General features: G+C 45.9%; 1 protein-coding gene across 1 annotated transcript in view; it reads left to right on the top strand.

Annotated features, from left to right (window-relative positions):
- The window catches only part of CPSF3 (cleavage and polyadenylation specific factor 3), a 26,534-nt gene extending 15,685 nt beyond the window's left edge, over positions 1–10,849 (top strand). Inside the window, exons 12-18 of the mRNA XM_077310436.1 lie at positions 305–413; positions 505–603; positions 6,174–6,268; positions 7,209–7,296; positions 8,075–8,144; positions 9,064–9,160; positions 10,644–10,849. Coding sequence (XP_077166551.1) covers positions 305–413; positions 505–603; positions 6,174–6,268; positions 7,209–7,296; positions 8,075–8,144; positions 9,064–9,160; positions 10,644–10,748 — 663 coding nt within the window. The 3' untranslated portion in view covers positions 10,749–10,849. The remainder of the gene's footprint in view (positions 1–304; positions 414–504; positions 604–6,173; positions 6,269–7,208; positions 7,297–8,074; positions 8,145–9,063; positions 9,161–10,643) is intronic.
- Positions 10,850–17,942: the final 7,093 nt, after the last annotated feature.

Below are 17,942 nucleotides of genomic sequence, written 5' to 3' on the forward strand. Positions count from 1 at the left end.
ACAAGGGATGTTCGGAGGGGGTTTGCCACCTTGGAGGTCTCCCATCCAAATGGTAGCCAGGGTCAGCCCTGCTTAGCTTCCAGGATCTGATGGGATTGTGCTTGCCTGGGCTATCCAGGCCAGGGCAGATACTGTGTAATGAGTATTCTTGCTAGCATGAAAATGTCGGTCGGTACCTGGCACATAGATTTAGAGCACTGCTGCTGAAATGAAGTCCACTTTCCTCCTCCACAGTCCAACTTCCATTCACCGTTCTTGTGTGCTGCCCCTCTCGTTCATCTTCTGTTGCTGTCCCCTTTCGCAGGTCATGGGTTCTCTGGCAGACAAGAAACCAGAACAAGGGCAAAGAGTTTCAGGCATCCTGGTGAAGAGGAACTTCAACTATCACATCCTCGGTCCTTGTGACTTGTCCAGTAAGTAACGGTGGCCGGAGAATACGACCAGCAGTTCATCTCCGCAGGCTGTTCTTAATCCCAGTCTGTGTTCCCTATTCATTTCCTACAGACTACACTGATCTGGCCATGAGCACCGTGACGCAGACCCAGGCTGTCCCGTACACTGGCTCTTTCACTCTGCTTTACTACCAGCTGCAGAAACTAACCAGTGAGTAACCAAAAATAAATGCTTGAGATCCATTTGTGGGTTTGGAGTTTTTAAAAAAATCTTTTCTATAATTTCCCTCCCCCCCCAGAAAGCTATAATGTGCAGTTTGGTTTGGAAATCCTTGCCAAAGTGTATAAAACGGAAGCAGTCGATATCCTGGACTGAGAATTCCCCCCTCCCCCTGAATCCTCTGCAATTGCAAAGTTTCTGTAGCTATCTGAGAAGAATTCGTCGGCTGATGAATCAGTATGGAAAGGGATCGTGAGGGCCAGGAGGTTTGAAAACCACAACCCTAAATGCTGTGTGTGGTATTTGGGCTCATGTCTGTGCTGCCCTCAAACACGCCTTGGTACTTGGAAGTTAAATCACTGTGGTCTATAATGTGCACCAGCAATCCCCGAGTGTGCCTTCTGCCAGCGCTGTGGGATTCACTTCTGTTGCCTGGAGCCCTCTTGCTGCCCTGCCTCCTCATTCCTTCATCCCTTTTCAAGGCCCGATCTTCTTTCTCCTCCTTCGTCCCATTCACACTCTTCCCTTTGTCACTCTCCACGCCCCTTACTTCCCCTAGTCCTCTTTCCCTCCTCACTCTGGGTCCTTAATCCTTACCTCCCAGCACTTGCTAAACTACTGTGCAGGAGAAGACGATGTTGGATTTGTGGAATGGAAACAAAGAGTCAAGTCGCACGCTTTTGTCATTGTGAGCAAAAGGGAGGGCGGTATAAAAACGTAATAAATAAATAAAATTAGCCACTACAATTAATGGCCTGGTTCGCGTACAGTTTATTTATTTATTTTATTTATTTATTTATTTATCATACTTCTATACCGCCCTCCCCGGAGGCTCAGGGCGGTTTACATTATAACAAGGAACCTTACATAAAACAGTCTGTAAAACATATACATCAATAACCAACAATTGCAACCAAACACAACACAGTATAACAGTAAACAGTTGTGATACAAACAGGTCCAGGGCTTGTTGATGGGATTCTGAGAGGGGTGGTTTATTGATTGAATTCTGAGGGGGGGTGGGGGGGGAGCAGGGGCCCTTGGTCGCTGTTGATTACGTCTGGTCTCGGCCAAATGCCTGATGGAGGAGCTCCTTCTTGCAGGCCCTGCGGAACTGTTTAAGCTCCGTCAGGGCCCTGATCTCTTCTGGGAGCTCGTTCCACCAGGTAGGGGCCAGAACAGAGAATGCTCTGGCCCTGGTCGAGACCAGACGGACTTCTTTAGGGCCAGGGATCCTTAGCTGATTTGAGGCAGTAGAGCGTAGAGCTCTTTTGGGGGCATAGGCGGGGAGGCGGTCCCTCAGGTACACTGGGCCCTGACCGCGTATGGCCTTGAAGGTAATTACCAGAACCTTTAGTCTGATCCGGAATTCAACTGGTAGCCATTGCAGCTGATGAAGAATAGGCCGGATATGGGACCTCCACGGTGTTGCCGTGAGGATCCTGGCTGCTGCATTTTGAACTAGTTGTAGTTTCCGGGTCAGGGCTAAGGGCAGGCCTGCGTAGAGCGAGTTACAAAAGTCTAGTCTAGAGGTGACCGTCGCATGGATCACTGTGGCTAGGTGTTCCGGGGCCAGGTAGGGCGCTAGTAGTTTGGCTTGGCGGAGATGGTAGAATGCCAGCCGCGCTACCTTTGTGATCTGGGCCTCCATTGTGAGGGAGGCGTCCAGAATCACGCCTAGGTTCCTGGCGGCATGAGCCGTGGAGAGCTGCACGCCATCCAGGGTAGGCAGGCGCGCTTCCTCGCAAGGGCCCTTCCTACCTAGCCACAGGACCTCCGTCTTTAAAGGATTGAGCTTCAGACGACTCTGCTTGAGCCATCTCGTCACTGCTTCCAGGCAGCTGGCTAATGCTTCTGGGGGAGAGTCAGGGCGGCCATCCATCAGGAGGAAGAGCTGGGTGTCATCTGCATATTGATGGCAACCCAGCCCGAACGTCCGTACCAGCTGTGCGAGAGGGCGCATGAAGATGTTGAATAGGATAGGAGAGAGGACCGCTCCTTGTGGGACTCCACAAGTAAGTTGCCGGCGGCCTGATGTTTTCTCTCCTATTGCAACCCTCTGTCCACGACCCTGGAGGAAGGAGATCAGCCATTGAAGGGCTGTCCCTTGTATTCCAGCATCGATGAGGCGGCGAGCTAGAAGCTCGTGATCGACTGTGTCGAACGCTGCTGAGAGGTCTAATAATATCAGCAGTGCCGACCCGCCTCGATCCAACTGGCGACGGAGGTCGTCCGTCAGGGCGATTAGCGCTGTCTCTACCCCATGGCCAGGCCGGAAGCCAGACTGAGATGGGTCTAGGACCGAAGCTTCTTCCAGGTATTCTGTCAGTTGGTTTGCGACTGCCCTTTCTATCATCTTGCCCAGAAACGCTAAGTGAGACACGGGCCTGTAGTTGTTAGGCTCTTGTGGGTTTAGAGATGTTTTTTTCAACAGTGGACGTACCACAGCCTCTTTCAAACCCTCCGGGAATTCTCCTGTTGTTAGAGATAGGTTGATTATCTCCCGGAGGGGGCCCATTATCTTTATGCCAGCTGTTTTCAAGAGCCAGGATGGGCAAGGATCTAGTGGGCATGTAGTTGGTCTTGTTGTCGCTAGAATCCTGTCCACTTCGGTCAGCGTGAGTCGTCTGAAGTTACTCATAGTTTTCTCCAAAGACGGCCAAGGGGCCTCTAGTTCACTTTTTGTATCTAAGGTTGGGGGGAGGTCGTGGCGGAGTGTCGAGATTTTGTCCGCAAAATGACTCGCAAATGCCTCACAGCTGATGTCCAATTGGCTACTGTTTTGTTGCCCTTCAATCAGGGCAGTGAGAGATCGAACTACCTTAAACAATTGAGCTGGGCGTGAGTCTGCAGATGCGATGGTAGCCGAGTAAAAATTGCGTTTTACTGACTTCACCGCCATCTCATAGGCTTTCATCTGCATTCTATAAGATGTTCTCGAGGCTTCGTCACGAGTCTTCCTCCAAACTCGCTCTAGCCGTCTCAGTTCCCGTTTCTTGTCGCGAAGCTCCTCGGTGTACCAGGGAGCTCGCTTGAGACGGAGCCGGAGAGGGCGTCGGGGAGCTATCTCATCAATGGCAGTCAGCAGTCTGTCATGCCAGTCACTGACCAGGCCATTGAGAGAAGTGCCGGGAGGCATTGGCTCCCGCAGAGCGTTCAGGAATCCTATTGGATCCATAAGTCTCCGCGGGCGAGCTAAAATTTGCTCGGCGCCCAACTGAGGAGGTGGTGGAAGCCTTAGCCGAGCCTTTAGAGCATAGTGGTCTGACCATGGCACGGCTGTTGTTGTGACCAGATCCACATCCAAACCTACGCCGAAAATAAGGTCCAGGGTGTGGCCTGCTTGATGGGTGGGGCCAACAACAAATTGCGAGAGCCCCAGTGTTGCCATGGTTGACACTAGGTCCTGTCCAGTTCTAGAGGACAGTAGCTCAGCATGGACGTTAAAGTCCCCCAGGACTAGTAGACTGGAGAACTGTAGCGTCCAGGCCGCCACCGCCTCTAGCAGGGCAGGCAGGGCATCTGGTGGTGCAGTGGGCGCGCGGTATACTAACCAGATGGCCACGCTCTCGGTTGATCCCCATCCGAGGCCAACACATTCAATGCCTGGTATTGACGGCGCAGGGAGGGCTCTAAAGGAGAAAGCCTCTCGGGTTAGGATTGCCACCCCTCCTCCCCGCCCCGCTGTCCGGGACTGGTGGAGGACAGAGAACCCAGCAGGGGCTAGGTCTTTGAGGGCAACTGTCTCCCCTTCCCTGGTCCAGGTTTCTGTCAAGCACGCCAGGTCCGCTCTTTGCTCTACAAAGTAGTTTTGCAGCGTAGAGGTTTTGTTGTTTATTGACCTGGCGTTGCACAGCACCAGTGTCAGAGGCGGGTTGTTTACCTTTGCCTCCACCCTAGTGTCACGAGGGATGGGGCGGAGTCTGGAGGGGGCCTGAGTATGTTTGGTTTTCGGCCCCCTTGGTTTGATGTACCTCCGCCATCCGCTGTCCCTGCCTTTGCCCCTTATTATTGGGATCCCTGACCCTATCAAGGCCCCTGCTTTTCCTCCTTCTTCAGATTTGTTAGGCATTGTGAGCTCTATGGACACTGTTGGTTCAATTCTTGGTTCAGTGGTTTGGCTGGGGTTGATTGTTAAACCCCGGTTCTGTCTTTGTGTGTGTGAGTTTGTGTATCTGTGGGAGGTTGGCCCTGATCGCTAATTACAGCCTCTCAGGGCTTCCCAGTTCCACTTGTGTAGTTATGTGTTGGGTGTAGGATGTGTATCGTTGTGGGAGCCTGGAGGGGTAGTCCCGATCGCCTATTGTGGCACCTCAGGGTTGCCCAATCCAGGGGTGTGTGGTGTATGAGTGATCTGTGTGTTATTTCATGTTGGGTTGGGACTGAGGTTTATGAATTGGGTGTGGTTCAGTTGGATGGTAGGGTTGTTTGGTAAGTGGGGGGCAAGTTATTGGGTTGGTTGGTAAGTTGGGCTAATTGGTTGATTGAGCTAATTTCCTCAGGCTGGGTTGGGTGTTCAATTGATGGTGATTGATTGTTTAATTGGTAGGATTGGTTATTTGGGTGGTTTTGGGGTAGAATCAGTTGTTTGGGGTGGGGATTAGTTATTTAGTTGGTAGAATTAATTGTTTTGGGTGGGTTTGGGGTAGGTCAGTTGATGGTGTTTAATTGTGTTGGGTTTATTGTTCTGGCTGATTGGTGGGTGGATATGTTGATTTAATTTGGTTTGGCTGGGTAGGGGGGTGGGGATAAGTCAGGTGTGGGTTGGTAGCTAGTGAAGGTTGGGCTATCTTTGACTCCCTCTTGATTCCTCCTCTTTTTTGATTTTGGAGTATTTCCTTTCTCCCTCTCCCCTCTCCTTTTCTTTATTTCAGTCCTTTCTCCTCTCACTTTCTCTTTCCCTTCCCGTTTTTCTCTTCTTTCCCCCTCCCCTCCCCTCCCCCCCTCCCCTTTTCTTTATTTCAGTCCTTTCTCCTCTCACTTTCTCCTTCCCTTCCCGTTTTTCTCTTCTTTCCCCCTCCCCTCCCCCCCTCCCCTTTTCTTTATTTCAGTCCTTTCTCCTCTCGCTTTCTCCTTCCCTTCCCGTTTTTTTTCCTTCTTTCCCCCCCCCTCCCCTTCTCCCCTCCCCCCCTCCCCTTTTTCCCTTCTTTCCCCTTCCCCTCTTTTCTGTGCACATCACAATGTTTCTTCCTGATTTTTTCCCAGTTGTTGGTAGTTTGGTTGGTGTCTTGTCTTTCTTTCTCCCCCGCTCTCTTCCCCCTTACCCTCCCCCCCTCCGTTTTCTGTTTACAGTTTCCCCGCTTGGTTTTTCTTCCCGCCCGATTTGTTCCCGCCCAGTTTCTGGTAGTTTGCCCACACTCAGGTATGTTCTGAGAAGGCTGCTTCTGTTCTCCCAGAAGAAAACTGCGCTGTCATTCAAGCAGTTATAACTTTCAAAAAGGAATGTTTGATATACCCAAACGAGGAGTTATATTTCATTGGGGGGAAAAAACAGGTGATGCTGACTATGGACAAATTACACTTTACTTACTTTTGCTGTTGTGATCTTGGCTGTTTTTAAGGTGATGTGATAGAAATAGAGGTCCAGGATAAGCCGGCCTATAAAGTTTTCAAAGCCATTACTGTGATCCAGGAGCCAGGCATGGTGGTGCTTGAGGTAAGTATAGGAGAAAAAAGCTTCTGCTTACTCGTGGGTTTGGCTGAGAATCATTCAGCCATTTAGTCTTTTGTTAGACTAAATCAGCCTTTCTCAACTTTTTTACTGTTGAGAAACCCCTGAAACATTCTTCAGGCTTTGAGAAACTCCAGAAGGGGCGTGAATCATGCAGAATATGGTTGGGAAGCAGAGCTGTGGACACGCCCATCTGGGGCCCCTCCCCTTCCAACCCCCTCCAGGCCCATCATTGGCCATTGGGGGGGGTCAACATGACACTATATGGTCATATCACCTGGTCAGTGTTTAAGAAATGTTTTAAAAATACAAAAAATCAATTCCCACCCATTCGGGAAACCCTTCCCAGGCTGTCAGGAAACCCCTGGGGCTTCACAAAATTCTGGTTGAGAAATCCTGGACTAAATGGGGCTGCCTTTCCAATCTTACCTGCTTTTTCTTCTTTTCTTTTGCTCACTCTGTAAGCTTTACATGTTACAAAGCAGCCCTCTACAAGTTGACATTAAAGATATGATGCTTGTACTTTGTGGTCAGGATCAGGTTCCAATATTACATTGGCTCTGTCCTAAAGAAGAGTGAATCCTGACCAGGTTTCGCCCTTAAGCAGAATTTTAAATCTCATTGATTGGTGGGTAGGGCTGCTAAAAACCTCTGCAGGCCCCCAGACAAAGATCCCTTTTGGGTCCCACTAGTATCATCTAAGTCTTGACCAGACATCCTATACAAGCAAATCACATGACTTGCTTGATTTCTTGGGCCTCTGAGATGATCCCATCTCCCTGAATTTCATTCTCCCCACCTAAAGCTGTGCACAGATATAGGAGACCCAAATTAGACTGTGTCAAGTGGCATTCCACAATACGTACTTTTTACAAATGGTGGTCCTGACATCCTGGTTTCACCTCTTGGCCTTTTTCCTTCCTAGTGGGTAGCAAACCCTGCCAATGATATGTATGCAGACACCGTAACGACAGTCATACTGGAAGTTCAGTCAAATCCCAAAATACATAAAAGTAAGTGCTTGGCATCCTTTGCTGAAGGTTAAAGTTATAGTGAACTGATGTATGGCATGATATTAGAGATCACGGAGGTTAAATTGGCAAATGTGAGGCCCTAGAACTCCACATTGCCGCAAGGTTACAGTTCATCTGTGGTTTGTAACCGTGTGTGTGTGGGGGGGGGGGTTTGATGTCAGTCTTCAATCAAGGTTGCATATTTTGGCTTGTATGGATCGTTAGCAACTTTAAAGGATTCCAAGAGTCAGAAAGGCAGCATAAGACTTAATTGAGTAAATTAAGAAGACCCAAACCCATAGAGCAAAAATGCTAAGCTCTCTCCATCAGTTTCCCTTCCCCTCATCAGACTTGTGAGCATGTTTAATTTAGCATGACTCTGTGTTGAAGGCAGTTTAAATGAATCATTCCTGTGCAAAACAGGTGAATTAAATAACATCATTTTCATTAATGTGTTACTGATAAGAGTTCTAGAGAATCCAGCATTGCAGAAGAAAATTATTGTCCGTGGCAGATATTTCTCTTGTACCTCACCTCTAGCTGGGCCAATTGAAGAAGTAACAGCTCCGGTCCACTTTAGGTATAGAATTAAATAGGTTCTAGTCCGCTTTTGAAACGTTTTTTCCTTGTATGAATGAAACATCGTATAATCTTATTGTGTAAAGGAAATTGTTCAGGCTTTTAGCAACTTGATGGGTGCATATTAATGTTTTCTTTGCTCCTGAAGACCCGAACTCAACTATATTGTCGTAAATGGGATGTTCAATCTGTTTTTCAGCCATGATACATAAACTTCCCAAAAAAATGGACATGGATATTTATCACAAAAAGATGGAGATTATGCTACAGTAAGTTCTGACATTACAATACAGAAAAACTACCATTATTTGCAGCTAATTTTAGTTATATCTCCTCTTAAATAAATTGTCCTCTAAAAATGCACAGTAATATTCTAAGTGTTCTTTGATTTCAGTTATTGTTAGTTTTTCTGCTTTAAATTTATTTGGTGCTAACCAACTTAATAATAGTTTTTTAGATCAAATTTAAATGTTTGCATACTAACAAAACCTCAACTTGATAATAAGAATTATCATTTATTGTTGGACCGCAGGAAGGCTATTTCTAATATTTCCATTTTTCAGTCCCTAACTATACCCCAGAAGCAAATTGCTTGCAGCGAGCCTCTGACTTTAAATTGATTCCTTACTATAACCCAATTGAAAAGTTCATTAGTCCATGACTTAAACTATTTAAATTTGTGATTTTCTCTATGTGATTGTTTTAAAATCCACTTAAAATCCACTGGAGAGCCAGCTTGGTGTGGTCAGGAGCGTGGACTTCTAATCTGGCAAGCCAGATTTGATTCCGTGCTCCCCCACATGCAGCCAGCTGGGTGACCTTGGGCTCGCCACAGCACTGATAAAGCTGTTCCGACCAAGCAGGAATATCAGGGCTCTCTCAGGCTCACCTCCCTCACAGGGTTTCCACTGTGGGGAGAACAAAGGGAAGGCGATTGTAAGCTGCTTTGAGACTCCTGGTAGAGATAAGCGTCATATAAGAACCAACTGCTCCTCCTCCCGCTCTTCCTCCTCCTTCTTAACATGGAGATGATACTGAAAACATTTGGGGTTTAGGGATAAGCAGTTGCCCCTTTTCTAGGAATTCCTTTCAAGCCAGAAGTTAGCAAATTTGTGCTCCCTGAATAGAATGTGCTGGAGAGTAGTTTGGTCCTTTTCTGCATCTGTAATGACGGGCCTTCATTTGCAGGGACATTTTTGGAGAGGACTGCGTAAGCGCCAAGGAAGATAACATCATAACTGTCACCGTGGATGGAAAATCAGCAAATCTTTCATTAGATACACGGGTATGTTCTTCTAGACATGACACTGACATTATCTTTCTTAACAGTTAAGATGTGCACTGTCTCAAGAAATATTAAGTCACATCCTACATGAGTTTTTGAAATCAAATATTTAAATATTGTGGTTTCTGTTAGGAAATATCTCTTTTCAGCACCCGACCTGGATAGCCCAGGTAAGTCCAATCACGTCAGATCATGGAAGCTGAGCAGGATCAGGCCGACCTCCAAAGAATGCCGGGGTTGTAATGTGGGGGCAGGCAGTGGCAAACCTGCTCCAAACATAGCTTGCTTGTCTGCCCGACAATCTTAGGATGTTCTGGCTACATTACGCATTTTTAAAAAATCAAAAGGGGGGGGGGGACCTGGAATTGGAACCATAATAGCCAAACTGATAACAGTCAAGACCTTCAAAAGTTGAATGGCTGTATTAATGTTAAAATTGTATACATTTTATTGTGCACAATCTAAAAAACTTTAAGAATTAAAAACTTATATACAGCCCATAGGCTATTGCAAAACAGTGTGCTAGGCACTATATGAACCAATAGGCCGACGCGTTTTGCCTTTCTTCAGCCTCCTTCAAAGGTCTGGTTGTGACACACGCCAGTTCATTACACATATGAAATATGTATTGCAGCCAATCAAAGATCCAAAGTAAGACTGTATAAAAATCAAAATATACTGTTATCCTAAACAATCCAGCATAACAAGAAATTATAAAATTATAAAAATGACTGTAAAATATCAATGTTAAATCAATGAATGAAGATGTCTATCAGCCATTAGCTTTTTGTAAAAAAAATAATTGTGGAAAATTTAATCAAAGTGTTAACAACTTATAAGGGAAAAAATGGAATTAAAATTACTTTTCAAAGGCTGCCAAAAATTTTAGTGGTGTGTTCTCTTATTAGTGCATGTTTTGCAGTGAGCAAAGTGGCTGTCTGATGGGGGAGGAAATTTTATAAAGTGAGAGGATGATGCAGCCGTGCTGATGGAAAGCTGTGTCCGACCAGCAGCAACCGGCCAGAGCCAGAGGGGGGGGGGGGCGGGGGGAAGAGAACCTTTACATTGTGTCTCTGAAAATAGACATCTTCCCATGTACAATAGAATCAGGGAGAAGAGGGAACAGAGAAAACCAGCATTGTTGCATCATCCTCTCATCCTCTCACTTTATAAGATATTCTCCCCACTTCACTACCTAAGAAACTACTCCGTTCTTTCATAAGGGGTTGTAAGCACAGACTGTGGTTTGTTCATCTGTTACAGGTTTTACCCACCTGACACTGTTCTTGAAACTGGTCAGCTTGCCATATGGCACAGGCAGGCTTGTCTTAGAAACACAACTGTGAAGTTTTTTTGAGCTCTTCCCCCACCCAGGTTAATTTTTAAAAGGCCGCTTTTAACTGCTTCAGTTCTAAGCCGTGTGAGAGAAGCCGTAGATTGACTCCATTCTCTCTCTCTCTCTCTCTCTCTCTCACTCACTCAGACCGTTGACCATGAGCCAGGATGTGAAGATGATGATGAAACTCTTCGGGAAATGGTAGAGCTGGCTGCCCAGCGACTCTACGATGCTCTCACCCCCGTACACTGAACTGTGACCATTGTATATAGCAGAGTCAATAGAACAATTTATCCTTATCAGTTGATTCTTGTTCTGTTTTGTAAAAATAAAAAAAAATGTTCTCTAGGAAAGTGCATATCATTATTACTAAATATGATATGAAGTCTTGAAGTCATTGGGCCTAGAATTCAAAGTGCCTTTGGGGACAACTTTCTTAGCACAAAAAACAAGGCCTGGCTGGGCCCTGTTAGGCCATGACCAACTGTAGCCAGAAACCCAACAACTCTAATTAAAAGTGCAATGAAAGAAGAAGAGTTGGTCCTTATATGCCGCTTTTCCCTACCCGAAGGAGGCTCAACGCGGCTTACAGTCGCCTTCCCATTCCTCTCCCCACAACAGACACCCTGGGAGGTGGGTGAGGCTGAGAGAGCCCTGATATCACTGCCCGGTCAGAACAGCTTTATCAGTGCCGTGGCGAGCCCAAGGTCACCCAGCTGGCTGCATGTGGGGGAGTGCAGAATCGAACCCGGCATGCCAGATTAGAAGTCTGCACTCCTAACCACTACACCAAACTGGCTCTCAAGAGAAAGCAAAGGCTTGTATCTTAAGAGATCCAAGGCTTTTATTTTAAGAGAAGAAGATTGCGTTAAAATAATTATCATACAAAAGGGAACATCAGCATTCACTACTGAGTGTGCCAAGAGAGGGTAGAATAAAAGTTACATGAATAAAAATAAATCTGCCTGTGATTTCTCAGTTGTGCTGTTTTAATTGGTTGGTAGTTGCCATTATGTTCATTGCAGACTTGTGGAAAAGAACTACCAGCATGTTCTGGCCTTGTTATCTGCCATTGAAGAGATCTCTTATCCAATATAACTCTGGCCTACAGCAATTGGGGGGGGGGGGGGACCAAAGAACTGAAGAGTTCAAACTTTGCTTCTTATAATTGCAGTCTTATCGATGTGTGATGCTGGGCTCATGGAACATGGAAGCTGCAGAACCATTGGCTCATTTCTGGAATGATCTGGCAGCATATCGGGGAAGCTGTGGTACAGGTCTCTTTAGGATATCAACACATACTATTTTTCTCTTGAAGCTCCTTTGGAAAAATTATTTAGATGGGAGGAATGGGAGGGGTTTCGGGAGGGCAATAAGGGATAATTGAAATTGTGGGCAAGGTGCATGTGTAGAAAGTCTTTTGGAGGATTCTTTTTTTCAGAATGTTTAAGGAAACTAAGTTAATTCCAGGAATATTAGCTTACCAGCTTTTGTCAAGTAAAGGCATTGAGTTCTCTTCCCATGCCACACATCACTGATGCTACGCGCTCATTTTTGTGTCTCATTTTGTTATTACTTTCTACTCTTTAGACCACAGGACGAATACAAATATGAGGTAGTTGCTTGTGGTTCTGTGATCTGACAAGATAACTACATTGGCCCATTCAGGTCCAGAGAAATATAATTAGCAGGGACGCTTGGGACAGACTTATTTGGAAGATGGTGTTATGATTCATGCAGTGTAAAATTTACAAGACCACAACAAAGACAGCTAAGCAGCAAGAGGATTTATTTAGGATACATGTTTGCAAGCATGGAGAGAAAGCGAATTGGTGCATTCTCTGAAGTCTGCATCAGTGCAGCTCATTTTTAAGACCTTGATACGTCATCATGAGGTATCCTGACGCTCACTCCCTCACTGTCCCTTTGACCAATCAGGTTGACGATGAAGGGCGTACAATCTGACCTATCACGGATGGCTATATATCTTATTACAATTTTCTCGCTCTTTGTTTCAAAGAATACATTTCTTTATATGGAGAGATGCTACATTCAGGAGCTATCTGCTTTTGACAAATTCAAGGTTACTTGGAGAGACAAAGAAATAACTATACACATAGTGCCACAGCAGCCAACAAAAAACTCAAGATACATTCTGCCTGACCTAAAAATAAACCATAGACAGACTGGCTAATGTGTGTGTATGACTCAATTGTGTTCCACAAATCTATATCAATGGGATTAAGGTTTTTTTCCCCCTCTCCCCCAACAATTCCACTTAACTTGGAAGATTTCATCCAATCCTATGAACTTTAAAGGTAAAGGAATCCCCTGTGCAAGCACCGAGTCATGTCTGACCCTTGGGGTGACGCCCTCCAGCGTTTTCATGGCAGACTCAATACGGGGTGGTTTGCCAGTGCCTTCCCCAGTCATTACCGTTTACCCCCCAGCAAGCTGGGTACTCATTTTACCGACCTTGGAAGGATGGAAGGCTGAGTCAACCTTGAGGTGGCTGCTGGGATTGAACTCCCAGCCTCATGGGCAGAGCTTTCAGACTGCATGACTGCTGCCTTACCACAAGAGGCTCTTCCTATGAACTTTACTGAATCCAAATAAAACGTATATTCACTTTAGATAAATTGTTCCTTTTTTATTTTTATTTACTTATAGTTACATTTATAATCTGACATCTCAGTCCTGCCATCTCAGCCCTCTTGGTAACTGAAGTAGCAATAGCTATGATTTGGCCCATTGGCAACTCCTCCAATACATTCCATGGAAGCTCAGAAGATCTGGCTACCTTTGAAGCACCTAATTGTTCTCCAAGGGATGGCCATGAGCATAAAAATTCAGGACAAAACCCAAATAAAAAATGCCCTGAACTGAATTGGCCAACTTGGATCCACCTTTCTCCTGTCAGCCATTTAACTTGCCTGTTTTGCTTCCCCCTGCTTCAAAGCAAGAGCAGACGTACCTGCTGTTAGGTTTAAATGTCTTCCAGCCATTTCAGTCTAATAACAGGGTAGATGTGTGCATCAACTGTTAGGCTGAAATGGCTGTGAGCCATTTCACCTGTCCATTTCACTTCCCCCTCCTTGGAAGCAGTGGGGGGGGGCAAAACTCACAACTTTAACCTAACATGTCAGCAGCTGCCCTGCCCTGCCCTGCCCTGCCCTGCCCTGCCCTGCCCTGCCCTGCCCTGCCCTGCCCTGCCCTGCCCTGCCCTGCCCTGCCCTGCCCTGCCCTGCCGTTAAGGTTTAAATGGCTACAAGCCATTTCACCAGTCTGTTTAACACATCCCCACCCTGGATAAAAGTGGGTGTGTGGAAGAAACTGACAGGTTTAGTGTTTGCAAATATTCCAACCTAAAGCAGATGGACAGTCCTGCCCTGCTGTTAGGTTTAAATGTCTGGCTGCCATTTCAGCCTGACAGTGGGGTGGGTATGCCTGTCAGGTTAAAATGGCCAGAGGGCTTATTTCTGGTTAATATTGTCTCTTTTATACTCCCCCTTGCCAGTGTTTCAGGAGGACAAAAACATGTATCTGAATTCTATATTTTTAAAATTGCACACAGAAATTACAAGTATGCAAAAACAGAACTAGTTACACTGCCTGGCAGAGATCTCACCTGCCATTCCAAAGTCACTGGCTTGCAATTAAGTGTACTATGCAAGAAAGCTTGGTTGCTAATTACCCTCAAAGTTAATTTGGAATGCCTTAAGGAGCAATTCTAACACTCTTCTCTGATTATTTGGCCTGTGAATCCACCTGGCATCCATTCACTGTCTTTGTAGCCAGGCCAAGCACAACATGGTTTAACAGAAAGAATAGAATTATTCAGAACCGGGCTCCAATCTAGGATACGCAAAACATTCAATGCAGAAGATTCTTTTGAATGCCTGTGAAATTCATAGTTGCCATGGGCTAACTGTGGGTATTTTAATGTGGTTCAAAATGTTTAACCTGTTCTTCTAAAGCAGAGCAGACTAAGCGTGATCTCCTCTTAACTCATAAAAAAAGCACACGATTAAACATTTAAGCGTTTAAGTCAATGCAACCAGTAATGGATGTACATAGTGCTCTTATTATCTATCAGGATTACAGCATTAGGCACAATGCGCAGGCCCATGGCTAATGCTGCATCATCACAGCAAGACCAGTGAAAGAGTGTCCTGTGCGTGGCCTACTGTTTCCTTCTCACAACAGGACCTTACCAGTCAAGCCTCTCTAAAAAAGAACCCCTTTTCCCATTAATGAAACCGATGTAGCCAGGATAGTTTATGTGAGAAAAGTTATTATGCACTCTCTAGAACAACCAACCTCAATGGGAGCCACATGAGCCCCTTGAGGGCTCTTGGCACCTTTGACGGGAGTCACAGACTGGAAACTGAAAAGGGGAGGCCAAAGGGTTTTTCTTTTCTTTTTTTTTTGGCGTGGGGGGGGGGGTCCAAGTAATAACCAATTAAGTACCCTTTTTATCACAGCTGAACTTTCTAGCAATTTATGTCATATCACATATGACAGGGGTAGTCAAACTGCGGCCCTCCAGATGTCCATGGACCACAATTCCCAGAAGCCCCTGCCAGCGAATGCTGGCAGGGGCTTCTGGGAATTGTAGTCCATGGACATCTGGAGGGCTGCAGTTTGACTACCCCTGACATATGACATAAATTGCTAGAAAGTTCAGCTTTTCTCAAGGGCAAGAAAAAGAAATAATGGAATCTGTTCCTTGGTGTGTACTTGAATTAACACATTCAAGAAAAAAAAATGAATGTGCACGGAGTCTAGTTATTCCACTCTTGGCTTAGGCCTTCTTAAGCCTAGCTCAATGCACAAGTGGACAGCCTTCTGCAAGGGGGCTCTGGAACCCGAATAGAGCTCCTGAGAGGGCCAAAGAAAGGTTGAGAATGGCTGGTCTAAAATCAAGAGGGGAAGCAGGAGGTGCTGCTGAGGCTGTGCAAAGTTCAGCTTGGTCGGCCAACAACGTGTAATACAAGACCAACAAAACATATCACAGCACTGCAGCGGGTCACATTCTCAGGTAAGGAGACCTGCGTGTAAACTGCACGGAGCTTTTATTCCAGCCCCAGATCGATTCAGTCCCTGCCCTCTACACAGAATGCGATTTCCGTTTGGATTTGGGGCAATTTTAAATTTCCTTCTGCAGCAAGAAGGATTGATCCAGAGTGACCCTACCTTTATTGTGCAATATCTTGGAGTGCTTTTAACCCTCAATATTTTAAGGCTGTTTTGAATCTGTGGTAGAGGACCCGTGATTGGCCACAGGTGGTCATGTGACAAATTTACCTTAAAGGAGAAGCCCCTAATTTCTCTCAACTTCTGTAGGTCCTGGATTTTTTCTCCCTTCTCTGCCTTTTTCGATCCTCTCCCACCCACCCCCCTCCAAGAAAAGAAAGAGGCTCCCTGCTTGGCTTCTCCCCCCCCCTTTCAAGAAAAGAAAGAGGCTTGGCTCCCCCCCCCCTTCTGAGCCTCCCTAACCACGTGCAGAACACTATCTTGTTTCAATGGGGGAGGGGGAGAGGAAGACCCAAGTTCAAAGCGATCTGAATTCAACAGGATTGACAATGGAATAAACAAAGTAAGTGCAGACTCTGCCCAGATCTCAACATTGGTAAAGCGGGACACCATTGACTGGGGGGGGGGTTCTTGATTTAAAATTTGGTCTATAGGGAGCAACAAAGTTTCATAGAACAATTAGAACGCAAAAATGGTATTGTAATATATATTTTTTAATTTCCACATAAGTACAATTTGCAAGGTGCCCCCAGATGTCCTTCCAAAAGTGGGACAACCTGGTCACCTTATTCTCAGGTGCTGTAGCAAACAAGCCTCCTGCTGGGCTTCCTAGAACTGCTAATTCCCCCATCCTGAATTCAGGAGACAGGCCTATTTCAGATAACACCGTTCCCTGTTCATATAATAATCAGAAGTGATACACCTCCTTTTATTGTCTTGTTCTCATTGCAAGTCCAGTCAAGCAGCAACATCAGAGTGGTGTGGTAGCTTCTTGCTCTTTGTGGCATTTCATGTATAGATTTCATGTATCAGCAGGCAGAGGTGGGGAGGAAGGCACAGTTTGACCTTTTCTACCATACCGATTTTTCTGCTTAAAGTCACCACTCTTATGCAGTCAAGACAGGATATTTTTGAGTGGGAAACAGCCAAAGCTGTGTGTTTAACACTGCAGCCACCAAAGGCTCCTTTTAATGTTTGTTTAGCGGGCAGGAGACCAATATGTCTGCTGTGTAATATTGAGACTAGCCCTAAGGCTACAAGACTAGACATTTCCCTCTCTTATTAACTTCTTCAGAAAGCTGAGAGAGGATGGAATTTCTTTTTCCTTTTTCTGCGTCTAGGATTCTTGCAGACTCACCGATGAGATCATAAAGGTGGTGCCTTCCTCACACACCTCAGACGATTTGGGCAGTTCACTGACTCCAATTACAGAGGAGAGACAAGGTTTGTGATACCGACAACCTGAACTGCCTCCAAAAAACAAATGAAAAAAAAGGAGTTTTTTTGTTAAGTCACTTGCCAATCAGCGCCACATTTAAATTATTGGCTGCAATGAGAAATTTGGCTGCCAATTTCTGCACTCAGGTTCCCATTCTGTTGTTCTTGCACTGCCGCTGAGTGCAACATACACAGTCCCAGAAAACTGACAGGTTTGGCATAGTTTCAAAACAATGTAATAATCCTGTATTCTCCCTGTAAAGGTAAAGGTAAAGGTATCCCCTGTGCAAGCACCGAGTCATGTCTGACCCTTGGGGTGACGCCCTCTAGCGTTTTCATGGCAGACTCAATACGGGGTGGTTTGCCAGTGCCTTCCCCAGTCATGACCGTTTACCCCCCAGCAAGCTGGGTACTCATTTTACCGACCTCAGAAGGATGGAAGGCTGAGTCAACCTTGAGCCGGCTGCTGGGATTGAACTCCCAGCCTTATGGGCAAAGCTTTCAGACAGCTGCCTTACCACTCTGCGCCACAAGAGGCTCTATTCTCCCTGTGGCACGCAACATATAATTCAGTCATGCTGAAGTATCCCATGACCAGGCGACAACTTGAAACTATTACCCTGCGACTACGTTTAGGACAGGGGTAGTCAAACCGCGGCCCTCCAGATGTCCATGGACTACAATTCCCAGGAGCCCCTACCAGCAAATGCTGGCAGGGGCTCCTGGGAATGGTAGTCCATGGACATCTGGAGGGCCGCAGTTTGACTACCCCTGGTTTAGGATATTAAGTTTCTTTGTGGCAATGAGAAAAATAATTTGTATTAAATTTTTGTTTGTTATGAGATGGTGTTTAAGATTATTTATTTTATTACATTTACATTCTGCCCTCCCCTGGGGCTCAGAGATCAAGAGATAAAAATCATCCAGCAACACCTGTATCAACATTCCTGCTAAAGAAAGCAACCTCATATA

The sequence above is a fragment of the Paroedura picta genome, chromosome 1 (assembly GCF_049243985.1).
Source record: "Paroedura picta isolate Pp20150507F chromosome 1, Ppicta_v3.0, whole genome shotgun sequence".
Taxonomy (NCBI): Eukaryota; Metazoa; Chordata; class Lepidosauria; order Squamata; family Gekkonidae; genus Paroedura; species Paroedura picta.